Source organism: Chenopodium album, chromosome 4 (genome assembly GCF_948465745.1).
Source record: "Chenopodium album chromosome 4, dcCheAlbu1.1, whole genome shotgun sequence".
In the NCBI taxonomy this organism is placed as follows: Eukaryota; Viridiplantae; Streptophyta; class Magnoliopsida; order Caryophyllales; family Amaranthaceae; genus Chenopodium; species Chenopodium album.
This window is the reverse complement of record NC_137837.1, coordinates 77,658,166-77,684,863: the sequence shown is the minus strand read 5'-3', so window position 1 is coordinate 77,684,863 and position 26,698 is coordinate 77,658,166. Positions and strand designations below refer to the sequence as shown.

General features: G+C 31.9%; 4 protein-coding genes, 1 long non-coding RNA gene and 1 pseudogene across 5 annotated transcripts; 4 read left to right on the top strand and 2 right to left on the bottom strand.

The window, feature by feature from the left end:
* The first annotated feature begins 454 nt into the window (after positions 1-454).
* LOC145629410 (small ubiquitin-related modifier 1-like) lies at positions 455-3,316 on the top strand. The gene is made up of 3 exons (XM_081682006.1): positions 455-652; positions 2,728-2,877; positions 2,990-3,316. Exons 1-3 carry the CDS (start codon positions 566-568, stop codon positions 3,056-3,058), a joined length of 306 nt encoding a protein of 101 aa, XP_081538132.1. The 5' UTR covers positions 455-565; the 3' UTR covers positions 3,059-3,316.
* A 1,670-nt stretch (positions 3,317-4,986) lies between these two features.
* Positions 4,987-8,707, top strand: LOC145629409 (small ubiquitin-related modifier 1). Its single transcript, XM_081682005.1, has 3 exons — positions 4,987-5,162; positions 8,052-8,201; positions 8,394-8,707. Exons 1-3 carry the CDS (start codon positions 5,088-5,090, stop codon positions 8,457-8,459), a joined length of 291 nt encoding a protein of 96 aa, XP_081538131.1. The 5' UTR covers positions 4,987-5,087; the 3' UTR covers positions 8,460-8,707.
* Positions 8,708-9,463: 756 nt separating this feature from the next.
* Positions 9,464-10,425, top strand: LOC145629408 (putative pterin-4-alpha-carbinolamine dehydratase, chloroplastic pseudogene; annotated as a pseudogene).
* A 3,040-nt stretch (positions 10,426-13,465) lies between these two features.
* Positions 13,466-17,299, top strand: LOC145627394 (endoglucanase 11-like). Its single transcript, XM_081679786.1, has 5 exons — positions 13,466-13,934; positions 14,897-15,109; positions 15,278-15,478; positions 15,846-16,100; positions 16,569-17,299. Exons 1-5 carry the CDS (start codon positions 13,719-13,721, stop codon positions 17,208-17,210), a joined length of 1,527 nt encoding a protein of 508 aa, XP_081535912.1. The 5' UTR covers positions 13,466-13,718; the 3' UTR covers positions 17,211-17,299.
* Positions 17,300-17,570: 271 nt separating this feature from the next.
* LOC145627392 (uncharacterized) lies at positions 17,571-18,795 on the bottom strand. Its single transcript, XM_081679785.1, has 2 exons — positions 18,586-18,795; positions 17,571-17,915 (listed from the first exon to the last, which is right to left on the bottom strand). The coding sequence occupies exons 1-2, from the start codon at positions 18,673-18,675 to the stop codon at positions 17,673-17,675; spliced, it is 333 nt and encodes a 110-aa protein (XP_081535911.1). The 5' UTR covers positions 18,676-18,795; the 3' UTR covers positions 17,571-17,672.
* A 1,219-nt stretch (positions 18,796-20,014) lies between these two features.
* LOC145627391 (uncharacterized) lies at positions 20,015-21,333 on the bottom strand. The gene is made up of 2 exons (XR_014111386.1): positions 20,735-21,333; positions 20,015-20,466 (listed from the first exon to the last, which is right to left on the bottom strand). It is a non-coding gene; the product is annotated as an uncharacterized LOC145627391 (long non-coding RNA).
* Positions 21,334-26,698: the final 5,365 nt, after the last annotated feature.

Genomic DNA, 26,698 nt, shown 5'->3' with positions numbered 1-26,698 from the left:
ACTATAAATTAAGACAAGTTCAAATAAATCATCCTACATAGTAATACGAGTATAGAATATCAATAGGCACAATAATACGAAGTACAATTATAAAAAAATTCGAATGAACTATACAAAGCCATACCAATTGCTAAATAATTTACCAACCAAGCAAAGCTTGATGGAGTTAGTGGGAGACTAACCTTGTGACTTCAAACTCACATATTCGAGCCCCACTAACTAGTAACTACATTATGACTATGAGTACTAGGATTCCCTTACATCCCTCCTCTACCCCCCAGCACTCTCAACTAGTTAACTCCCTAGCATTGACCTACAAAGCTGGACCGACTAAACGTGTAAACGTGTTCAATAGCCCAAGATACAATTAAAGGGTCCAATTAGTCCGATAATGGGCCTAAAAACTAAGTCGGTGAAATAGAGGTAGAAAATTATAATTTTTGAATAGGATTTGATTTAATTGGATCACTCAAAAGCAGCAGGTGAGAGGCGCTCCAGTTGCTTACTTTAATCAGCGTACCATTCAAGCTCTCGGTTATTCCTCTGTAATTTTCGAAGAACAAAAATGTCAACTCCTCCTAATCAAGCTCAGGAAGAAGATAAGAAGCCTGGCGATCAATCTGCTCATATCAACCTCAAAGTCAAAGGCCAGGTTTTCAATTTATTTTGGTTTTAATTGATTTGTTTTTTATAGGGTTCATAATTTATTTCAATTTTGGTTTTGTTGTCGTTTTAATTGTTTATTTTGATGTATTTTCTGTTATTTAGCTAGAATTATGTGTTTGAAAACTTAGTATGTTATTCTGCTATTTATATGTGTAGTTGTTTTGCTGTAATTTGTGAGAGTGTTAATTAGTGTGTGGAATTAAGAATGATTCGAATTATTGGAATATTAATATATTTGGAGAAAATTAGGTTATATGATTTGTAATTGGTAAATTATTTGAGTTTTAATGTGATATTTAGTTTGAATTTCAAGAACTATTGGTAATTTCCTGTTTAGTTTAATGCAGATTGACCACTAAATTGTGAATATTACAGATGTGGTGAATATTGATTTTGTTGAATAGGGATTAATTGGCAGCTTTCAAAATTTTGTGGTTTTGATTTGATGTATGAATTGCCTGGTTGTAAGACTAGTATTTTCTAACATCTTTTTTGGAGGAGTATGTTGTAACAAATATAAAGTATGCAATTGACTCCATTAACTCTCTTTAAAATTAAACTAAATAAATCTGCTTTGAAGTGGTGTCGATGTTGCGTGAAACATTTAGCATAGGAAGTAAAGAGTAAATCATATGCATGCTAAGAGAGTATAAGGAATGAGTGCATAAATGCTTTGCTACTTGGAGAATGTGGAATTGTAATTATTAGTTTATTACTATGTTTCGAGGAATCGTAGGGGAATTATCAATTTATTAGTGATTGTAATGAAAGTCTTTTGCCTATGAGTTGTGTTATTTGGTTCCAGGGGTAGGGTGTTTCCATTACTTTTGGCCGGAGGAATCTTAGGTAATAATGGTAATTAAAACGTCTAGTTGTACACACTAATTTTTACCCTTACGAAGAGTGGAGGAGTGGGATCGTGGAGGAATTAAACAAGGTAGAGGGAGACCGAAAATGACTTGGTTGGAAGTAGTTAGGAAGGATATGAAGTTTATGGATTTGCATGAGGAGGAGGCATTGGATCGTAAGGGATGGAGGAGGAGGATCTTTGTTGATGATTACATGGAATAATCAAATATGGTTCATGTATCCGACCCTACTTATGGAATTAAGGCTTTGGTTGATTGGGAAAGGGGGCTTGTGTATATTCATTAGTTTTATGTACGCATTGTATATGGTTAGACTTGATTCTTCCTTTAGATGGCTCTGCTCACGTTAATATGTCATCGGCTCAAATTTGGTCACGTCTAGATGTTTTTATTAGACTAAGAAAGTTTCAGACGTTAAGGCTAAGCTAAAATCTGTTTGTTTTATACACCTGTTTGAGATTCTTAGTTCAACATTGTAAAAGTAACACTTTTTAAGACCCGAGACTGAAGTGAGGAGTACGCGTAATACAAAGAAGATAAAGATGTATATTGCTCATGATAACACGCTTATCTCATTTAAGGGTTTAACTAAATACTGTTTTCTTCCAAATACTTCCAACACCTTGTCTATACTGTATCCTTAATATTCCTTATGCAAGCGACGTTTGACAGATTTTAAATTCTTGGTGCTATATGATTTGAGGAGCTAATGAATCTGATCCATAAGCTTTTGAGGCAGTTTATATCAGTCTTTGTCAAGAAAATATGTTAATGGGAACGGAAGTCCTGTCTCTTTCAGCTTTGTGGTGTGTAATATTAATGCCTGGCACTTGTGGCGGTGGTGGGGTTGTGAACCAGATGAAACTCATTAGTGCATATTATGTGCTGTAAGATATTTTATTTTTTTATGATTCTAAGAACGTAGTATGGGCAATTTTGAAGTATGTCATAGTTTGTACAGCCTTTCCTTTCCATATATGATTAGCCTCATGCTATTGTTGCGGATTATGATCTCATTTTGTTATGTTGAGTGAATCTCTTTTTGTTATAGTTAGATTTTTATATGTCCAGTCTAAAGCAGTCCTGTATGGACTAATCACTGAATCATGCAATAGTATTGCATCATGTTTTGTTTTAAAAGCTGCCTGATTCCACATATAATTCTGGCTTGAATTTTTGTTTTTTTTTCCAGGATGGCAATGAAGTTTTCTTCCGAATCAAGAGGTCCACCCAACTAAAGAAGCTTATGAATGCATATTGTGACCGGCAGTCAGTGGAGTTTGACTCTATTGCTTTCCTGTTTGATGGACGTCGACTACGTGCAGATCAGACTCCGGATGAGGTATGTTCCTTTATGCTGCTTTCCCTCTGCAGATTATCTTTTTGTTGCAATAGATCCTTTCATGTCTCTACTTGTCACTTTGTAACCTCATTTTTGCACATAACTTGCACAGTTGGAAATGGAAGATGGTGATGAGATAGATGCTATGCTTCATCAGACTGGAGGCACTCTTGTTTTCTAGAGGATCTACTAAGACACTTCGGTAGGATGAAGTAGGCTTCCGTGTATTGTTTTGTTTCATTGGATAGGCAATGGCATGGTATAGTAACTATATAGTCTAAAGTCTAAACCTATCGGCTATGTAACTTCAGTGAAATTATGTTCTTTACCATTAGCTTCTAGTACTAATCTGTGTGGATGGTTAACAAGATTGCAAGAAGACAGCTTGTAATTTGTAAGCATAGCAAGTTTGAGATTAATTTTGTGTCTGTACTCTATACATTGTTATCAATTGGTTGCAGGATAACCCCCTCCTCCTCCCCCCTTCTCTTTATTTCTGTAAACATAAATCTTTTGCTGTACTTTTCCAAAAAAAAAAAAATGTATGTGGACTGTCATAAAATAGGTAAATTTTGTAAAATTAAATGTTGAAGTATGAAATATCCAACATCTTAATCAAAGTAGGGTAAGTCAATCTTAAGATTGAAGGGTGTTCACAAATTGAACCTTGAACCAAATTATGTCATTGTGTTTTGTGTCTTCCCAAGTCGTCAATTTGATTAATCCTTTACACCGGCGACAACCACAACCAATTCTCTTCCCCCTACCTCACTAGTTCTTTTTCGGTTATTCCTTGAGGCTGTTGTAGGTCAGTAATGTTGCTGGGAGGGGCAACCATAAAGGGTAGGGTAAGAATAATAAGCACCAAGTTAACTATCTTGTAATCTTTTTATTTCAAGATCTCATCGCTAAGAGTCCATAATCTTCCAAAACCAATCGCAACATTATAAAAAAAACATTGATAAGTATATTAATCAACATAGGTTCTTAAAACCGATTATCAAATTTGCCTACATCATTAGATTCATCGCCTTTAAACGCGATAGTGAATCCAACCAAGATTTTTCATTCTATAATAGTAAATCCAAACCCTACAACATACATTAACTCAAGAAATTCCAATTGGTATAGTAATCAACTTAATATCGAGTATCAAATTTATATACATCATCGCCTCTAAACATGATAATATTGAACTCACGCAATAATTTTCATTTCTTAGGGCAAATCACAACTCTGTAACACATAATAACGAAGAAATCTCGATAAGTATAGCAATCAACACATGTACTTAAAATCGAGTATCAAATTTGTCTATATCATAACCTCTAAACACAATAACATTGAATCCAACCAAAAAATTTCATTATCTCAGCATAAATCAAAACTCTGCAACATATATTAACCAATAACCAAGAAATCCCGATAAGTATAATAATCAACGCAGGTGCTTAAAACCGGTTATCAAATTTGTCTACATCATCGCCTCTAAACACGATAACACCGAGTTCAACCAAGATTTTTCATTCTCTTAGTGTAAATCAAAACTCTGCTTCATACATTAAACAAGAATTCCCGATGAGTAATCAACACTAATTCTTAATACTGAGTATCAAATTTGTCTACACCATCGCCTCTAAAACACGATAACCCGGAATTCAACCAAGATCTTCCATTCTCTTAGTGTAAATCAAAATTCTGCAAATATAGTAACCAAGAACTCTCGGTAAGTACAATAATCAACACATATACTTTAAACCAAGTATCAAATTTGTCTGCATCATCGCCTCTATAGACAATAACACCGAGTTCAACCAAGATTTTTCATTGTCTCATCGTAAATCAAAACTCTGCAACAAACATTAACAAAAAGAACTCCCGATAAATACAATAATCAACAAAAGTTCTTAAAACCGAGTATCAAATTTGTCTACATCATCCCATTTAAAAAAAAAAAAATCCCAAAACCAAATTAATCATGATTGGGCTACGTTTGTATTGGGCTTCAAAACTTGCAGTCGCCGCTGACTCCATATTTAATTTATTTATAAATTTATAAATAAATAAAGTGGAGAAGACCAAAACTCCAATTATAAAAGAGAGACTCAAAATTGAAAAAAATAAAAAAGGGGGAGAAAAGTGGTGCATTCAAGGAGGGAGGGAGACTGTTAGCGTGATAACGAAGCGAAGCTCGAAGAAGAGAGAGAAAAATGTCTGGAACTCAGGAAGAAGACAAGAAGCCCGGTGACCAAGGTGCTCACATCAATCTCAAAGTCAAGGGTCAGGTAATTTTTTCAAGGATTTAGGGTTTATTTATTCTGATTTTTATGTTTAATTTTTAATTTTTGTGATTTTTATGCTTAATTTTTTTTATTTTTGTGGTTTGTGTAATTCTAGGGTTTATGCTGCTTTGTTTGGTTTGATTTTTGGTGGTAATTCACTCTATTGTTTCGTTCAATTTGATTTATTTGTGTTTTATATTAATTTTTGTTTTCGATTAATTGTTAGTGTTTCTGGATTGCTTGAATTTAAGTAATACGAGTAGATGATTTTAGTAGGCATTTGATTAAAGTGATCTGGTTATTTGATTTTGGGTTGATTCAATTGTTACAATTAAGTACAATAATTCATAAAATTTTATTTCATTTTAAAAATTTGATTAAATTATCGCTGATACCATGGGGTAGAATCATTGAATCAACTGTCAATTAAGCATTTGAATCAAATTATGTGTTGTTTTTAGAATTGCAAGATCTTGTCAGAGTGAATTACTGGTTTGAGTGTACAGTTTTCCTTAATTTGTTTTGAATTGTTGTGTGCTGAGTACAAAGGATGTCGCCGGTCCTTGGATTTAGATTTTTGTATTCAGGGGAGGAACAATCTGTTTACCAATACGCGTTAGAGGTGGTGACTTAGGGGGTTACAAGGTCACGAGGCATTCACGGTTTTATTTAAGACCATTTTAGTTTGGAAATAGTTATAATTGATGGATAGTTTGGAAATAAATATAATTGATGGATAGTTTGGAAATAAATATAATTGATGGATAGTTTGGAAATAATTATAATTGAGGGATAATTTGGAAATAATTATAATTGATGGATATGTTGGAAATAATTATAATTGATGGATAATTTGGAAATAATTATAATCGATAGATAGTTTGGAAATAAATACGAAGTATAATTGTTGGATAGTTTGGAAATAATTATAATTGGTGGATAGTTTGGAAATAATTATAATTGATGGATAAGTTGGAAATAATAATAATTGATGGATAAGTTGGAAATAATTATAATTGATGGATAATTTGGAAATAATTTTAATCGATGGATAGTTTGGAAATAATTATAATAGATGGATAGTTTGGAAATAATTATAATAGATGGATAGTTTGGAAATAGTTATAATTGATGGATAATTTGGAAATAATTATAATTGATGGATAGTTTGGAAATAATTATAATTGATGGATGGTTTGGAAATAATTATAATTGATGGATGGTTTGGAAATAGTAATAATTGATGGATAGCAAGGGGCGAGTGTGAAAGAGGAACAAAGATCGAGTAGGATGTACCTTTTATGAATTACAAGTTACTCCGATAAATTTGTTGCAGAAGCACCTTATCTGCGGTGCAATTTTAATTTAAATGTCAATGTTTGTTGCTCACTGCCAAGCTTTTGTGGTGTTCTATGATGTTGGAACATGTTTAGTGATAGGTTACTGAGTTTGCCGGATGAAATTGTAGTCGATATATCATACATGTGGGCTCTATCTGACTATCTGCGTATCTTTTTTGTCGGTGTTTGATGGTTAGTAGCTGTGTTAAAGCAACTTTCATGCACTAGACATTATGAATCGGTGATTTTAATTGATTGACAGCTGATTTAATTTGATTGACAGTCAATTATTAATCAAATTCCTTCACATCACCACTAGATGCAATACAATGAACTAAATCAAATTTATTCTCATAATCTGTATCTTATATAATTGCATCATATCTTTTTGATTTATATCCATTATTTTCTAATATCTTTCCTAATTGTAATTAATCATATATTTACCCTTATTAATACATTTTCATATTACATCATACATTTCTATAGTTTCTCATGTGTAATTATTATAATCTTGATAATGATGGATTGATGGGTACTGTGTAGTGTATAATACAAGTAGTCAAGTATTGATTCGTGATATCATATTTCAGTTATAGCTGAAAGCATACTCTCTCCGTCCTCTAGAAAATGCTTGGATAAAGAAGTAGGCTACTAGGTTCTATTGCCTTTATGGAAGAGGGGGATGATGAGTGAATAAAATATGCTTGATATATACTACTGTTGCAAAATTTTTGCAATGTTGTTATCCATCTGTTATCCATGAAACTAGACCATTGATCATTCTATTTTCCCAATTTACTTTAATCCTGTCCACTGCAGGATAAATTAAACGATCTTATATTTAAATTTTCTGTCGATGAAATTGGCGGAACATCTATTTCATTGTTCCACTTTACCCTCTAGCTTTGTAAAATACTAAAATCAGTTACAGAATATTTAAGTTTCAAATAAATTCTATGGTTTGAGTTCTAGATCATGAGGTGCCATTTTGTAACCTTAAGGACTGATACCTTCTCAGATTTAGTTAGTTACGAGTTATGACACAGGTTGCCCCCCCTGCCCCCATTAGAACAAGTGGATTATCCCTAATGATCTTTTCACATGAAAATCACTTACGGAGTATCTGAAATAATTTGATCTTTTTTGGGTCCTTGTACTGAACTTATTTTTAGCTCTGAAATGAGCCTTCAACTTTGTAGCCCTTATCTAAACTTGTTTGAACTTATCATAACCTCCTAAATTAATATGAGCAATTTTTTTTCTTCCCCAAAATCTTTATATTTTAAGTTGAGAAATTGAGAAGGCGGCCTTGAAGCTGGTATTAAAAAGCATTCCTTTTGCATGCATGCGTGTGTTTTTACCGTTCCCTTTTATCTCTACCACATGGCTCTGCTGATGTCAAGTTTAAATATCCTGGCCATGATTTCTGTTCCAGTGTCTGATATGATATTTACCTCTAACTGAGCTTATTACACTTTTTATCTATTTTGAGTAAATGCATCAGGACTGCTTCAGTTCTTAATGTGTTTCTGTTTGGGGCCTGTTTTAGGATGGGAATGAGGTCTTCTTTCGTATCAAGAGGTCTACACAGCTGAAGAAACTTATGAATGCTTACTGTGACCGACAATCAGTGGAATTGAACTCCATTGCTTTCTTGTTTGATGGGCGTCGACTTCGAGCCGAGCAGACTCCTGAAGAGGTGGCTCTCTTCTTCTCTTTCTTTTTTCTGTTTTACTCTGTACTTATGTATCCTGGTTTAGGGGGTCTATATCAGTTTTACTGTTCTTGTTGGTCTTGAGTCAGATTGTCAGAACAATGATGGGCTTAATGGGAATACTTACCTTTTTTGTTCCTATATATCTCTCTAACTAATTTATGTTATTTGCAACAGTTGGAAATGGAGGATGGTGATGAGATAGACGCTATGCTTCATCAGACTGGAGGTGCTATGATCTAGTTATTGCCGTACCTCAGGTTTACTAGGTTGAAAAAAAAGTTTAGGTTATTTCTGAGATTGGCTTTGTGAAAGACCATGTCTAAAACTTTATTGTAACTTGATGAGTCTATTTTGAACTTAATTGCTCTGTTTGATCTCTGTTTGTCGTCGTGAATTCTGGATGCTTGGTATGTCATTGCCTGTTAGGGCATCGCCCCAAAGCACATCTTATTATCTAAACTACATGGAAACTATTTTGTATATTCTCATTGTCTGTGGCTTTGGAACCAAATTCATTCTTTGTTGTCAAATGAAATATCTTAGGATGTTTATAAACGTGCTCAAAGTTTGAGTACGATTGTAATTAAGCTTGAGCTTCAGAGGAGTACTATTCTTGAAATTTGATTATCTAACCAATGGTTATTTGGTTTTGCGAGCTCAGTTTGAAGCTTGATTACTTTTAGGTTAGGAGTTTAGGACTAGTAGACTACTGTGCTGGAAATTGCTTTCATTGTTTCAATGCCTTTGACAATTTGACCTATGTATTTTTTTTTTTTTGAAAGTGTTTGACCTATGTATTTGATTTTCTTGTTTCAAGTGCTTGGAAATCATAGTTCTTGCTAATTTGTAATATTAGTAATGTGTCTGTATCTGATATTCTGATAGCTGAACTAATACTTGCATTGTATTTTTTTTTTTTTAATTTTTAGAAAACTGATTTTTTTCACCCCTGTTTTAATTATACTAAATATGTATTTTATTTATTAAAAAAAAAAAAAAACTTGTTTATCGGAAAAAGGTTATCATTATTTTATCAAAAAAAAAAAAAAAAAGCACCTGTGCCATTATATTTTAAACGGTATCAAAGTCGGTATCCAAACTACTTCTGTATCCAATCTCATGCAACCTGGATTAGTTCATGAAACCTTGACTCCAATCAAGGCCTCAAAATAATTGAAGCCTTTTTCCTATGTGGGCCTTATCCAATTACACAACCACCTTTTCTTAGCCACAAAATTCCCACATCATTCAACAAACACTAGCAATAGTAGTGACAAACTAATTTCTGATCTCTTACTCTATCCTTTCCCTAACGCCATTACTCTTAACACTCTCACCTTCTTCAATGGCTACCACATCCACCACCACCTCCCTCTTTTACTCCAAATCTCCCATCAAACCTTCTATTACTCCCTTAACTCCTACCGTCCTCCCTTTTCTAACCACCCGAACTCGTCGCCTTCGGCTCACTCCAATGATGGTCACAGGAACAGACTTCCTAGGCGATTTTGGAGCCAGGGACCCTTTCCCAGCTGAACTAGAGAGCAACTTCGGTGAAAAAGTCCTAGGAAACGTGAGCACAGAACATAAGATTCTCATCCCACAAACTAAAGCTCTCGCTCTTTCGGAACAGCCTTGTATTCCTATATCTCCTACTGATGCTCCAATGTCTATGGATGATGCTAAGCAGCTCCTCTTGAAGGTCGTCGGATGGCGATTACTCGAAGACGTAACCGAAGATGGTAAGGTTGTGTTGAAGTTGAAGTGTTTGTGGAAGTTGAAGGATGTTGAAGCAGGAGTTGAGTTGAAAGATAGGATTACTAAGGTTGTTGAAAGTGCTGGAACTGGAAATTTCCCTGTTTTTCATCAGGAGGATAATAATCAGATGACTGCTGTTTTGTGGACTGAGCAAATTGGTGGGTTGACTGTTAATGATTTTATTGTTGCTGCTAAAATTGATAAGGTTAAGATTTCTGATCTTCTTCCTAAGAAGAGATTTTGGGCTTAGTATTTTTTGTTCTTGAAAGATGTAATAGAAATTGGTTGAATTAATTCAATTGATTTCATTATCCCTGTTTTGCAACGATACATAGAGGGTTGATCTTCACTTTTTTTTCCCCAAAAAATCTTATCTCTATGGTAAGACGGAATTCTTTATTTTTGCATATTTCCTAATTATATTTCATTTGTCCGGAATTAGTAGTTACGTATTTGAAGTAAATTTCTTTGGTAATTATTCAAAATAATAGTTACATAAATGAAGTTATTTCGTTGATAATTATTTTGATCAAATTGGCATATTTAATGGCACCAATTTGGGTAGAATTTTCTTGCCTAAAATTGTGGTTTGGTCCCATACTCCCATTGCAATTTGTAGTTGATTTACTGTGGTATTTTTAAGGGCATGTTCTCTTACGTTGAAATTCAGTTTAGTTCAGCTCAGCTCAGCTCCTAATTTCCTTCTCTTATAAAATATTCATTTCAGTTCAATTCAATTCAGTTCAGTTCAGTTCAGGTCAGCTCAGCTCAGCTGAGTTCAGTCAATGAGAACAGACCCTAAGATGCAACCATACCGAGAAGTTGAGATTATTGAGAACTGAGTTGGAGGTTACTTCAACTTTAATCACTTAAAATTTTGTCATTGAAATAAGAATCACATGTCCATTATTACTGAATTAGTAAAGACCAATTTTAGGATCATATAATGAAAGAGGAAGTTCTTGCAACAGAAACCAATTTCCATATGTAACCATTGCATAATTGCTAGTTTGAGGCATAAATTGTGTTAGGGTTGCAAATTCGCTTTGATGGGAAAAATAATACTCCGTACTTGGTTGATTATATTATAGCTATCCAAATTTGTTTTATTTATTTATTTTTATTTTTACAATTTTACATTGAATCTATGAGAAATTCAAGCTCTCAAATAACACGGGTGTAAATATAATATCGTAAGATAGGCATAAAATCAATCAATTAACCTATACTAAAAGCGAACCTAAAGTGACACTTGTCACGATGCTGTAAAAAATTTTCCCACCTTTTTTTCTTTCCTTTTTTTTTTTTTGCCAAATTTTAATAACTTCCATTTTATAACCTACCATGATACTTATTTCCATTTTGACAACACATTTAATTCAATCATACTCAATTAATTTTTATTTTTTTATTTTTCAACATATATTTTATATACTATAAATATTTTAGTTACAAATATACTAACATATATAGTTTAAAATTAAGGTATTGACATATATCATCATCTAAGATTATCATAATAATATTATAATTTTTTTCCTCCGACTTCAAATTTATTTTAACTAAAATAGGAACAACAATTTTGGTAGGATAATTTGTATAAATCTTACAAATATACATAACGTTTATAAGAACAGCTTAACAAAATCATTTTATTATATTATACTCCATTTTTTTATAAGTTATGGTTGAATTTGCACATTTGTTGAGACACAACTTTGACCATCAACATCTTTAATTAGAGACTATTATTTTGTTACAAATTTTTTTTTTTGGATAAATTTGTTGAATTAACACCATTCTTTATAAATTTTGTTGTAAAGTTTAATTATGACCGTGCATGGCACGGGATTTAACCTAGTTATTCTATAAATGTTTAAAAATTGTTTTGAAATAAAAATAAAAATAAAAATAAAGGCCGCCTATGTGTTTTTATTACCAATAATGTTTTTGTCACAAAATAAATAATAAATTCCCAAGGAAAGAAAAAAAAAAGAAAAAACCATTAGTATTTGAAAAAATTAACCCTAATATATGACGTTGCAAAATAATACTCTCTTCGTTTAATACTTGCCCCATTTCTTCATGCGCGGAGTTTTAGTAGAAATTGGAGAAAATAATAATACTGTATATGGAGTTGGGTAGGTGGAAGAAAAAAAAAATTGTAAAAAACAAAAGTAATTGAGAGGATTGGAGGAGAGTGAATATGAAATTAATAAAATATGATCATGGTGAGTCTACTAGGTGAGTGAAATTAGTTAAATACTCCCTTCGTTTTTTTTTTAAATGCATTACTTTGATTTTTGCACCATCCACATACCATGGTTGACTTAGGGCCTGTTCTCTTCAGCTTAATTTCAGTTCAGTTCAGCTCCAATCAGTTCAATTCAGTTCTAATCAGTTCAGTAAATGTGAACATGACCTTATTTTTTTCACCTCTATAAAATAATTAAATGTTATTATATAATACTACGTATATCATTAGATTTGTCATAATGTCTAGTTTCATAATATGATTTTGCTGTAATTTTACTAATTAACAATTACATATATTAAAGGTCAAAGTTGCGTCTCGGCAAATGTGCCGGTCAAATTGATGCAAATAATAATAAAAAAAAAAACAGAGGGAGTATTGTAAAAATTTTCCAAATAAGGAAATGGAGCAAGTATTTAAAAACGGCCGAAAAAGAAAAAGTGGAACAAGTATTTAAAAACGGAGGGAGTTTTTATTGTACACTTATAACCGGTTATTATGTAACGAACAAAATATTTGTACCCTATAAGAGTGAACCATAAAATGTCTTATAAGCAAACAAAATTTTTAATCATTGATGTACTTGAAATTTGAAATTTACACACATTTCATGTTTGGGAAACTATTCTCTAATTTTCTTCAAAAAAAAAAAAAAAAAAAAAAAAAAAAAAATCTCTAATAATGCTTCAATATTTGGAATTATCTGGCTGAAATGGTAACAAATCCAACTAAATCAAATTTTATTTAATTTTTTAAATAACTCATCAATGTTTATTCGTATCATATTATAAACATCTCAAATATACGAAATACAAAACAATACTTATATAGTTTCATTTTGAATTGAAATTTAATGTTCACGTAAAATAACTAAAAAAAGCTTTATTATAAATAAATTAAATAAGGCAAAAGCTGATGAATGCTTCATGACATTAGAAATATTGAATTAAAATAAAAATTAATTACCTCGATTAACGCATAACTTTAAAATGCAAACTAAATAATGCTCGTACTAGTTTAGAAAATATTTTAAATATTTATCTAATATTCAAAGATGTCGTTGGCAAGAGCCTAAATATAAGAAAGTGTATTTTTAAAATTTTGAAATACCCATCAACACATACATTCACATTAGTGGTATGTTGAGAGTGAGAGTTAGCTCTAGTGATTCTGAAATCGATTCTCATCACTCTCCTTTTTAAACACCTAAAAAAATATTAGTGGTATTGGGTTGAAAAAACACAAGACTTCAGATTTGTAATTGGCCCAAATTGTTGACATTCAAAAAATAAAAGCCCAAAAGTTGAAATTTAAAAATTCCAAAAATAAAAACTTTAAACATAACTCCCGTAATTTTCTCACAATCTCACCGACATTCCCTCTTTCTCTCTCCTCTTTCCCTTCTTTCCTTCCTTCCTAGTTCCTACAACCACTACTTACTACACTACTACCAGTCATTCCAACTCAAACTAACAATACCAAAAATCATGAAAACAGTTTCAAAAAATTATAATTTAGTTCTCATTTTATTTATATTTGCAATTATACCCTTTACTTTCTCTGAATTTACCTCTAAACATTATGTTGATGCTCTTTCTAAGAGTCTTTTGTATTTTGAAGCGCAACGTTCAGGGCATTTGCCTTATAATCAAAGGGTTGTTTGGAGACATCATTCTGCCCTTCTTGATGGGCTTGAACAAGAGGTACGTCGTATTTTTATTATCTCAATTCGACGGCAATTTCTATTATACACTCTGGTGTACACTGTATGAAGCGAACAAAAATTGGTTTTTCGTATATTGTTGTGATGATAGAATATACATTGGGGTTATAATGATTTATTTTGATGTATAATCAATTTATAAATCTATAATGCTCTGTTTTATAATTAGGAAAGTGAAATTTTTGAAAAATGTTATTTTATTATTATGCTGTTCATTCTGTTTCAATTTATTTGCTTGATCTGCAAATGTAACCATAAATGAAAAAAAAAAAAGGAGAAAAAGTGAAAGTGAAAAAAAATGAACAAGTTAGTGTGGGGCCCAAGCTATGTAGAAATAGTAGTACGAGTACTTTCTTTTGATTACAGGTTAAATGCAACAATATGATTTTTGCAATTATTTACCCATGTTTTTAACTTGTTCATTAGTTAACTACTTCGTACTATATAATTTGAGGTTTTAATATGAATTGTGCATTGGCAATTGTGTTCGTCACTGTTGTACTTTTATATAACTTGAAAATGATTAAGAGAGTACTCGTAAAAGTTTACCATAAAAGGAATGAAGCTAGTAATGGGAGACGATTAGAAAAGGGAATGATATAATTATTTTGAGATCGATAGAGTATATGTTAAAAAAATTAAGTATGATACTACCTCCGTTACAGGTTATATGCAACGATTGGACTTTTTCATTAGCTTTATGTCAAATCGTTGCACATAACCTGTAACGGAGGTATATATTGATGACCGAGATGCACTATTGACCAATTTACTCATCATAAATAATTGGTACTCCGTAAATTATAATAAACGGCATTACTAAGGTAGATTTAAGTGAAAATGTGAAATTCCCCTCAAAAAAAAAAAAAAAAGTGAAAATGTGAAATTTATTTTGTGTTCATATTGCCTAATTTCATTAAAAAAATAAATGTACATGTATAGATTGATTTGGTGGGAGGGTACTATGATGCCGGCGACAATGTCAAATTCGGGTTTCCGATGGCGTTTACGGTGACAATGTTGTCATGGGGAGTTCTTGAGTATGGAAAAGAGATGATGGAGGCCGGAGAATATGATCATGCACTTGAAGCAATTAAATGGGGCACTGATTACTTCATCAAAACTCATCCTCATCCAACTGTATTATGGGCTCAGGTTTAATTTGTGCCCTTGTAACGCTTTCTTTTATATTGTTTGTTACACCAATTGTTGTTAAATGTTAATATATTAATATAAGACGTGATGCATTCATGCGTCATTTTAATTTAATCAAGGTTGTTACATCTTACATGATAAAACAAATACGAAGTATTAATTGTTCAGGTAGGTGATGGCAACTCCGATCACTATTGCTGGCAACGCCCGGAAGACATGACAACCTCACGGCACGCTTATAAGGTCGACGAAAACAATCCGGGATCAGATGTTGCTGGTGAGACGGCCGCAGCAATGGCAGCTGCATCCTTGGTGTTTAGGACAACTGACCCACATTACGCTAATATGCTCTTGGACCATGCTCAACAAGTAAGCATTTAATAACTTTGTAATCTATGTTACTTAAGCTCTTATTTTTAGCTTACATACTTTTGTTAACTTTTTGACTGGATATGAGTATGACCCTTTTACAATTTTATTTTGGACTAAAATGGTCCAAAATTTTCATTTGGTCTCAATTATTGGTCACAATTGTCACATATTTAGTCCAAACACTTTTATTCGAGTCCAAATACATAGTTCATACAAAATAATAATTAACACGAGTTTGTTACAAATATATATATATATATATATATATATATATATATATATATATATATATATATATTTTTGGGTGTTATATCAGGGCAATATACTTATTTATTTATTTATTATTTTTTTTTTTTTTTTGAAGTTGTTTGAGTTTGGTGACAAATATAGAGGAAAATATGATGATAGCTTAAAAGAAGCAAAGGGTTATTACCCTTCATGGAGTGGGTACAAAGATGAGTTATTATGGGCAGCTTTGTGGCTATACAAAGCCAGTAAAAAGGCAAATTATTTGGACTATGCAATCAACAATGCCGTCTCTTTTGGTGGAGTCACTTGGGCCATCAATGAATTTAGTTGGGATCTCAAGTATGCTGGCCTTCAAATTATTGCTTCCATGGTAATCATACATTTTACTATGTTTATTACTTGCTCTTTCCCAAATTATTGCAACATATTCAAAATTTTCCACATTTCTAAATAAATGCATTGTTCCCTCTTCAATTCATCATGTTTACTTGTGTCCACATATTTATGCTCCCACTACTATACACATTTCCATTCAAATAATGTAGACTTTATAGAGTATGTTTTCTATAACCCGATTAGACGTCAAACTGTACCTAAAACTAAATAACTCAATACGATCCAAGTTGGAAGAATATTGATATGACTGTAGTTTTGTACATGCACGACGGTGCTTAAATTGAACTAAATCTGATCTAAATGACTCATCACCTTAGTAAGACTCGAACTGAGCCTATCCTGAATAACCCATTTGTCACATGTAGAGCTTAGTGATTTGCAATGTTGTATTTTCTTGTGATAAATTTACTAGCTCTAAATTTCATATGATTCTTTGTGGCAGCTATTAAGAGAAGAGAAGAATGATAAAAACAGGAAAATACTAGAACAATACAAATCAAAAGCAGAACACTACATTTGTGGTTGCCTCAACAAAAACAAAGCCAACAATGTGAAACGCACCCCAGGGGGCTTACTGTACACCCGCAGATGGAACAACTTACAGTACGTATCAAACGCTGCGTTTTTACTTACAGTCTACTCTGATTACCTTCAAACGACGAGTCAGACACTAAACTGTTCTTTAGGAGAAGTAAGCCCAAAAGAAATCATGGGCCAAGCCAAATCACAGGTGGACTACATATTGGGCTCAAACCCAATGGGCCTAAGCTATTTGGTTGGGTTTGGGCCCAAATACCCATTAAGGGTCCATCATAGGGGTGCATCAATCCCATCATATAAAAAATGGAGAGATTTTATTGGGTGTACTGAGGGATACAATAAGTGGTATGGACACCCAAATCCAAACCCAAATCTTTTGGTTGGGGCCGTTGTTGGTGGGCCCAATGATAAAGATGAGTTTACTGATAAGAGGAGTAATTATATTCAGATTGAAGCTTGTACATACAATACTGCCCCATTAGTTGGAGTTTTTGCTAGGTTGCATAGTATTAAGAATAATACCATATATTGTTCTTCTATTTAGAGTTCCTCATTTTTAAGGAACTTGTAACTCATATATATATATATATAAATTGCAATTTTGAAGCGTGACTAAGGTTAAGTCCGCTCTCTAATTTCTTACTCTAAGTTTTGTGTTTAGACGTATTAAATTGTCAGAAACTAATCTGTACCCAACCTGTAAAATTGCCCAAAATCGAGGAACTCTGGGATAAAATCTAGCTAATACAGACAAATATGAGTGCTTTATCTATGTAATTGCACAAGATGATAAGCATTGGTGTATATGCAAAAGAGGTGCCACAATAAATTGATATATATCTAAAAACTTGTACTTATAAGTCCCTAATTAATTATTACAACAAAATTTCCAAATAAATGACATAAGCAACTAGAACAACTAAATTGGCCCAATCCAAAAAGTAAACACATGTATACAACATCAAACAATGCAAAATATTTAGTAGTCGGTCCAAATTAAAGATTATTACTGTGAGGCATTGCACTTCTCGTTGACATCATCAGGATTATCATTACCATCATCAATATCATTGATCACCTTATCAGCATAGTTGTGACTTACAACACCTTGACCGGAATTTTCATCCAAGCTTCTTTCCTTCTCATCAGTTAGTTGTTGCAACACCTCTGCCGTTGACGGCGCCCTCTCTCCTCTTTCCGATGATGACACCGTTTCTTCCTTTCCTACTCCTTTGTGTTGGCTGTATTTCTAATTGTCACACATTCACAATACATACATAATAATGTTAAAATTTTATACATCATATATTCGTTTACGTATGTGTAAACGTATACTTTGTCGTCCCACATTGAAAGAGTAAAGACAATGTAATAAAAATCATATTCATATTGTTAGCTTATAAGTTATGTACTGGCAACATTCCGTATTTCCTTGGCGAAAATTGATTTAATATAATTCTGTTAACGTATAAAAAAAAGTTATGTATCACCCCTATTACTAGCTACTCATAGTACCTTAATTAGATTTAACATGAAAATTAGCTACAAACAATATTTTCTTACGAGTTAGACGTAGCCCAAAATTGATTCGATTAATCTACAATTGTAAAGATGGACTAAAATATCTAAATGAAGTAAAAAAAAAATGTACCATGTTTAGGTTAATCAGCTAGAAAATCATCGTATGGTCACTTTAGTGTTAATAAAGAGTCATAAAAAGCGAGGTAAATGAAATTCCTAAACTAATGCCAAGGATATCATGTGACCTAAAACTTTAACCAATTAATTTGACTAATCTTTAGATTCCAAAGATCATTATAAACTACGAGAACACGATATAACAACGAAAGATCCTACTTGTATTGCTTAAAGCAATTGAAATTGATAACAAAAAGGAATTATAGCTCAAAAATTAGTACCTTGATAGATTTAGAAGCAGCATGTGGAGTTGCAAGAAGTGGATTAAGTTGAGGAGATTTGCTAGAAACGAGGTGAACAAGCCGACTCATATTGAAGATCTATTTTGTTGTTAAGTTTATCGAGTTTCTAAGAATAGTAACATACATACATACATATTAATTGATTTGTTGCCCTCAAAACAAGATCAGAAGATCGAAGTAAATTCGTATTTCGTATTATTATATTATGTATGCATGTCGTGGCGTATAAATGGAAATTTTGTAACACGTGGTGGAATAGGAGACGGCCATGTACTAATTGTTCTCTTTTCTATTTATTTTATTCTTTGTTTTGAATATAGAAGCATCATTCACAATTACAACTCAGTCATTTTATAAGTTGTTAGAGGTTCCACCTCACCGGCTTTGATAACATGATAAATGGGTCAGGGCCACACCGCCTTATAAAGTGGATAGGCATTCTTTGTTTTGATAACATGATAAATGGGTCAGGACCACACCGCCTTATAAAGTGGATAGGCATTCTTTGTTTTGATAACATGATAAACGGGTCAAGGCCACACCCGTCATAATTGTCTACTTTACACGACCAAGGAGGTTTCACCTCAAAATTATATGACAATGAGGGAAGTAGCCACTTAGCCTTATAAAGTGGACACAACTTTTCTTATTTCTTCAATTTGAGATACACATCCCAATACAAACTCTTACTTATAAACTCAACCAATGTGGAACAACACACCACTCACATGTAGGTTTTCTCGTAGGCTCAACATATACATATAGCATCCCAAACAAAATTCAAGTTATATAATTAACACAATGTGTTTACTTATGTCATTATTTTTTTCTCCCTATTGTTTCACCTCCAATTAAAGTAGATAGACCTTTTTTTTTTTTTTTTTTTTTTTTTTGATAAAAAAGAAAATAGACTCTTTATAAGTGAGAAATTAGCTATATCATATGTATAGAAATCGGAAATTTATTTTTAATCCATGTTTCAACTTTTTACTCAATTCATTGTCCCTTAATAAAATACAGAGTATTTGACGCAGTCGGAAAGGTTGCAAGAAAAGCAAGCGCTAATTCTTCGCGAAACAAACAGATTTACAAGCGATAAATCTGTTAAAAGACTCCGAAATCCACCAGAAAAGAGTATAACTCTTGAGATTATTATAAAATGTCAAAAACTCAATATTAAAGACGGCTAAAACGTTTAAGTAGTCTAAACAAAACCCTAATGCGAAAATAAAATAAAAATAAAATCCGGAAAATGTTTGAACTCATTGGCCCGTTTCCATTTCCGAAAACGTATTTTATTAAGCAATCTGACTCCGGGAGCCCGACTCATTGGCCCGTTTCCATTTCCGAAAACGTATTTTATTAAGCAATCTGACTCCGGGAGCCCGACTAGTAGAAATCATTACCCTTAAAAACTGAAAATCAAGCCTTATGACGTTGTACTTTTTCGTCGAACCGTCAGTATTCATATGTATGATATGATATACAATTAGCTAATTAAATTTTCTAATAGAATCAATTAGTTGAACCAGCTAATATATATCATACATACATATATACTCTATAAGTGTATAACCAGCTAGGCCAACAAAATCATTCTATTAACAATTAACATCGTCATAACATTGGTACATGTACACTGTACACACAAGAGTCTTGCGCCTCGTTACGTTGCAGCTTCCCCTTGAGTGTTTGCTCCTCCACTGCCTACTAGTGCCGCCACTTCATCTCTTTCAACCGCCGCCTCCTGCAAAACACGACGATTCAATCCCTCAGTCATCATCGCCACCATCATTAGTTCCTCTAGCATTTCCATCTTGTTGGTCTCGGTATATACCATCATCCTTCCCCATGTTGGCACTATATACATTTTTACAATAATAACACATGCAATAATACAAATTAATCAAACAATAGTATCAATACAATATTCTACGTTAGTGAAAAATATAGTCTTACCTCTGATTTTTTTTAGTTGCAACTTTAGGGTATTATTTGAGAGAGATAAAATATTTCAAAGTTGCAAATAAAAAAAATCGAAAGTAGTATTAATTTATGCATGATAGTGATGATACTGTATATAATTGACTGAAATTTAATAATACAAAATTTCAATACATGAACGTACCTGCCAACGTAGTCATGAGCAAGAAGATGGTAAGAATAGCAAATCCCTTCATTATTTAATATTTTTGTGCGTAAGCCTAACAATCTTTGCCCTATTTATTATGATAATGCACAAAATTATTATGCCATATAATAATTTATATCTCCGAGAAATTACAAAAATAAAATCTCACAAATGGGTGGAGTGAGGCCGATCCATTGGCATTATCTTTTTGATTTCATATGGACAACATTTTTTACATGTTTATTTTTTTATGGCTAACATTTTTTTGATAGGATTATATGGACAAAACTTAGATAAAATCTTAATCCACAAGAGGGTGGTGGCCAAAAAAAAAAAAAAAAAACCTTTCTCCCTCTCTATAACCATCATAATCTTCGATACACAACCGGTTGTAACTGTTGGATTAATGGCTTTACAAGGTCTAAATTATATACCTCTTTATCATGGTTTTCTAATGGTTTTTTTTTTTTTTTTTTTTTTTTTTTTTTCCCTAGGATTCTATGAGTTACATTTTAAATTTTTAATACATGCATGTTAGAAGCTATAACCTTTTAATTTTGTGATGATCTGAGCTTCTTAATGTTTCATTAAGCTCATTTATATGGTGTTTATGGAGGGGAATATCCACATTAACATCTTATTCAATTACTATTGTAGTATATATGTAAAATCAATTACTTCATCCGTTTCTTTTTAATTGACACGTTTCTGAGGTCACGTTTGCCAATGCACATATTCAATCGTTAATATCTTTAATTACCGGCAAGCAAAAATTATAAAAAGTTGATATTTTGAAAATATACATTGTGACAAATCTAATAATATCCCACTTCACTATATTTTTCTTCACATATAAATCACAAAACATGATCAATGGGAGGTGTGTAAATAGTGTTAAAGTCAAAACGTGTCAATTAATAAAAAACCGGATGTAGTATACAATATCAGAGCAAGGCCGCTCTACCTACATTGTGCATTCAATTGGGTTAGGCCACATTTCAGACCAAAAACAGGGCGCTAATACTTGGGCCTAATTTTTTTACAAATTCTTGGGCCTCCGTTGGATTGTGCTAGACACAATCAATTTTTCATGTTGGCGCAGTCCGGCATAAGCCATAAGAGCAAAGGTGTGAACTAACAAGGAGCAAATACAAGTTTGTTTTCTTATAGACAAAATACAGATTATGTAGTAAATGACAAAAATGTAAATAACAACTTGTTAAACATGGTCTTATGTTTTTTTTTGAAGAAAAATATGGGCTCATAATTATTGATTTAGTTACAAAAATATCATGCTGATTGGACAAAAAGTGAAATTATTTGTGTATTAAGATTTAAGATGATAATAAATTGGAACTTTCTCATTAACATGTGAGTATGTTAGATATGGGTCTGGGCCGCACTTTTCACGGGAGAGTGCAAGTCCACCACTTTACAAGACCAAAGAGGTTCCACCTCAAAACTATATGGCAATGAGGGGAGTAGCCCCTTAGCCTATATTGTGGTGGTAAACTGGTAACTCTTAAATTCTTTCAATGTGGGATTCCATTACCGCTACACTCCACCTTTTTAATGTTTTAGTGTGGGACAAGAGAATGCTCACGTGTGGGTTGTTTTTGGGTTGAAGAGAGCAAAAGAAAGTCAAACGAGTAGAGGTTTTATAGTATACCCTCCAGTTTCTAAATAATTGACACATATGATATTTTTCATTATTAATAAACTATTTATTATTATAAGGGTTTTTCTACATTATAAACTTCTAACTTTCTATTTTCTACGATGTGCTCCCCTTTTTGAAAAATCTACACTTTAACCCCAAAATACAATTAATTTTTATACAGTAACCTTGTCGTTATCTCGCCACTAACTAATTCTGTTAGTAGGGCCCAATCTCCACCTAATAATGTTTTTTTTATTTATTTTTTATTTATTTTTTTTATTTTTAATTTTATCAATTTGCATGTTGGAAATTATTCCGTTAAAGGTTTTGGGGGCTATTTTGGCCTCGAAGGATCCAAATTGAGCTCAAATTTTAGAAAAAGCACACAGACACCTCTTTTTGCGTATTATGAAATGTGTCGATTGCGTGTTTATGTATTTAATACCCCAAAACTAGGCAATCACGTTATTTTTTATTTGTCAAATCTGAGTCAGTTTGCACCCTTAAGGACGAAAATAGCCCTCAAAACCTTTAATGAAACAATTTTCAACATGCAAATTGATAAAAATATTATTAAGTGGAGATTGGGTCCCACTAACGGAATTTTTTCACGGCGGGATAACGACAAGGTTACTATTATAGTGTGGATTTCTTAAAAAGAGATGACACATCATAGATAGATTACGGAAAGTTAGAACGTTACTATGTAGAAAAACCCATATTTTAATTAAGGTTGGATAGTTGTGGACTTGTGGGGCCGGATATCTGTATTGTAGTCTATGGATTTGCCTCATCATGGATAACTGTGTGTGGGCGTACGTGTGTTCTAACAAAGGTAAATTAAAGTTATTGAATTAAAAAAATTAAACGATGATGCAAGAAAGTATACAATTATGTTTAAATTAACATCAAAGATTTCTCTAACAACATAAAACTTATACATGATCCTTTTTTATTCATGATCCACAAAGATGATAAAGAGTAGGTATACATTATATTGTAGGTTGCATATACATGTATATAACAACCATGCATAAAAGATTACAAACATACATACGAAACATCACATAAATTAAGACAACTCTCTTGCAGTTTTGCTTCCAATTGCCAAGTAAAAGCTAATTTAAAATTATGAAAATTCTACTATGATCCACTTTATCTGGACCATCACTATACTGAATTATCATTGGTCAATTTATTTATTTATTTTACCTTGGTCAAACCTTATTTTTAGTTATTTCCTTTTTTAATTATTTTTTTATTTTCCAAAATTTAATTACTGTATTTCCAAAAATCATTTCATAATTTTTGAAAATAATTTATTAAAATCAGTATTTAATTAAATAAAAAAAAGATTAAATTAAAAAAAAAATCACATTTAACATGTAACGCTATTTTGACAAATATGAAAAATAATATTTTCGATTCTCATTAATATAACTAGAATACGTATATATACAAAACAGAAGCATGATATGTCCTAATTATAAGGAATAAAACTAGCAATGGTAGCATGCATTTAGCCTAAATATAAGGGGTTGAGTATTGACTTTTCTAATTTATAAATACAAAAAATATATTTACTATATTTAACAATTTATCATTGTATTATTCTTTCCAAAAATATATATATATATAAAAGTTTGTCATGTAATTGCTCACCTCCACGTTTTTTTTTTCATTTGGTTATTGTATGCAATTCGTCCAATATTAGGATAAGACATTACTTATATATTTAGAATTGGTCTCAATCTTCTTGATTATTGTAAAATTATAATAATAACCAAAGACGGTTCATTATTTTAATTAATAACAAGCTAGTATCCAAGTAATCCAACCATTGGGTCACACGATAGATAAGAAGATAATCATCTAATTTGACAATTAGGTTGCCATTAGAATAGCTCTAAAGGTGGTTTGATTGAGAGCTAATTTAATTTTGAAGAATATGCATACAGAAATCAAACCACAATAGCTGATATAGAAGTGATCATTGATATCAAACTTGGTATATGTACATAGTGACTTGGCTAGCTAGTGAATGAGGATTGAGGACCATGCCTATTTGATATCAATTAAGAAAAATATTAGGATATTAATGCATGCACAGTATGAACTAATAATTAGCAATGTCCAAAATAACATATGGTCGTAGACCAAATAAACAATAATATTGTGTTTTGTAGGTAATGTCCTATTAGCATTTGGGTTAATGCCTTATACAAACAGAATTGAAAACTATATCTTTTTTTTTTCGGATCAAACAAGTATTCCAAAACAAAAATCGTTGTCTTCTCCAATTTGCTCACAAACCCAGATTTCGAAAAATTGTTATTTTTTTTTAAATTTCCGCATACATATAATGACCGATTTCACATCCCTTGTTTGCGATTATCCAATTAACATATATTGTTGTAGGATTAAAAACAATTCCAGATTCACACATGAATCCAAATTTCGAATGAACTCTTCACATATAATATGTAAATCGATGCATATTTTCAATTTTCATTGATGTGCGAGTGTATTGACGGGACAAATATTACCATAACGGTGGTTAATCTCATCCATGGATGAACAAACTTGAAGAACAATGATGAATAATGAAGAACAATTTTTTTTATTTTGATTTTTTAAATTTAATGTTATTTTTTTATTTTATTAAAAACTGATTTTAATAAATAAATAAATTTCGAAAATTATAAAATAATTTTGGAAATTCAATAATTATATTTTGGAAAATAAAAATTGAATTAAAAAAGGAAAATAATAAAAATATTGTTTGACCATGGTTAAAAAAAAAATTAAAAATTCGACTAATGATAATTCAGTATAGTGACAGTAGAAACATCCTTAAAATTAGCTTTCACTCTTTTTTTTTTTGAATCACAAACTGCAAGAAGCATATTTATTTTATTTGAAACAAACCACATTAATTAATTATATTCTTAGAAATTTTCTGAGCATCTGAGGCCAATAAGGAGGAGGAAAGAGTTCAACACAAACTGAATTGTATGGACCTTCAGAACACATGATAGGATTTCTAGCATTGCTAGTCGGACAGCATGAGACAAATACACAATTTTCACCCACTCCGGCACAACCACCCAACCTCGCCGTCTTTGGTGGCTCTTCCACTATTTCCACCACTTCTTCTTTTACAACCACCGGTATAACCTTAAAATTTTGTCCCATTTCCATTTTCTTCACCTCAGCTAGTATTTCTTGTTTCTCGTTTTTGGTGTTTTCCATCCTTCCCCATGTTGGCACTACATGTAAATCCATATAATACAAATTAGTTACATTTATACATGTTATTGTAACTATGTAAATACTTATGTTCTTTCCACTTTTCATATTTGTTACGGAGTAATTTCTATAATTTTTTTTACATATGCTGTATATATTTTCATTCTTTTTCATGCAAACACGTTTATTATCCAGTACAATTTCACGTTCATTATCCACTAGTACAATTTAGGTTATTTTCATTCTTTATCCAATAGTTTAGGATTCATTAATGTGGTTATGTTTTTCTTGTTAAGACCTTTATAAGCCGATTTATTATCCATGTGGTAAATAAGTCAATTGTTGTTGTTGTTGTTGTTAGTGTTTTATTTATTTTATATAGAGGTGATAAAGTTAAGTCAACCATGGTATGTGAATTTTGCAAAAATCAAAGTGTTGCAATTAAAAAAAAAACAGAGAGAGTACAAAATTCATTTATTATTACTTAAACAATAATTTAAACTAAATTAAAAAAAAAAAAAAAAAGACTGATGTTAAATAGTGTTAATTTTGTTACCTTATCAAATGAGACAAGGAAAATACGAGAAAAAGAGAATTAAGACCATATAATGCAGGATAAAATTCATTTTGTATAAAATTCAAACTTATATATAAAAGATTAAATATCCATTTTTGACCATACGCTACCCAAAATTTAACCATACATTATAGATTACTATTTTTTAAAATAATAAATACATTATTAGAGGTTTTCAGTGTAGCAGGTCACATGATGCGGCAGGGGTTATTTGTAGGATGTTACTGATTTTGTCAAAGGTTACTTGTATTTTGGGGTTACTTGTATGGGTTACTCGTAAGTGTTACTTGTATTATGAGTAATCCCTACAAGTAACCCCATACCAAACCCACATACCAAATCAGTAACACCTGACCAAAAGCAGTAAGATCATACAAGTAACTCCAGAGTGGCAGAATACAAATAACATCTACAAGTAACACCCTAACCAAAACCAGTAATACCCTATAGGTAACCCCTGCCACATACAAAAATT

Coding starts and splice junctions, on each gene's coding strand:
- LOC145629410 (XM_081682006.1), top strand. CDS start 566: ATGTCAACTCCTCCTAATCAAGCTCAGGAAGAAGATAAGAAGCCTGGC. Junction 653..2,727: donor ACCTCAAAGTCAAAGGCCAG/GTTTTCAATTTA, acceptor TTTTTTTTCCAG/GATGGCAATGAAGTTTTCTT. Junction 2,878..2,989: donor CAGATCAGACTCCGGATGAG/GTATGTTCCTTT, acceptor TAACTTGCACAG/TTGGAAATGGAAGATGGTGA.
- LOC145629409 (XM_081682005.1), top strand. CDS start 5,088: ATGTCTGGAACTCAGGAAGAAGACAAGAAGCCCGGTGACCAAGGTGCT. Junction 5,163..8,051: donor ATCTCAAAGTCAAGGGTCAG/GTAATTTTTTCA, acceptor GGCCTGTTTTAG/GATGGGAATGAGGTCTTCTT. Junction 8,202..8,393: donor CCGAGCAGACTCCTGAAGAG/GTGGCTCTCTTC, acceptor TATTTGCAACAG/TTGGAAATGGAGGATGGTGA.
- LOC145627392 (XM_081679785.1), bottom strand. CDS start 18,675: ATGAGTCGGCTTGTTCACCTCGTTTCTAGCAAATCTCCTCAACTTAAT. Junction 17,916..18,585: donor CTGCTTCTAAATCTATCAAG/GTACTAATTTTT, acceptor TGTGACAATTAG/AAATACAGCCAACACAAAGG.
- LOC145627394 (XM_081679786.1), top strand. CDS start 13,719: ATGAAAACAGTTTCAAAAAATTATAATTTAGTTCTCATTTTATTTATA. Junction 15,110..15,277: donor CAACTGTATTATGGGCTCAG/GTTTAATTTGTG, acceptor TTAATTGTTCAG/GTAGGTGATGGCAACTCCGA. Junction 16,101..16,568: donor TTCAAATTATTGCTTCCATG/GTAATCATACAT, acceptor TCTTTGTGGCAG/CTATTAAGAGAAGAGAAGAA.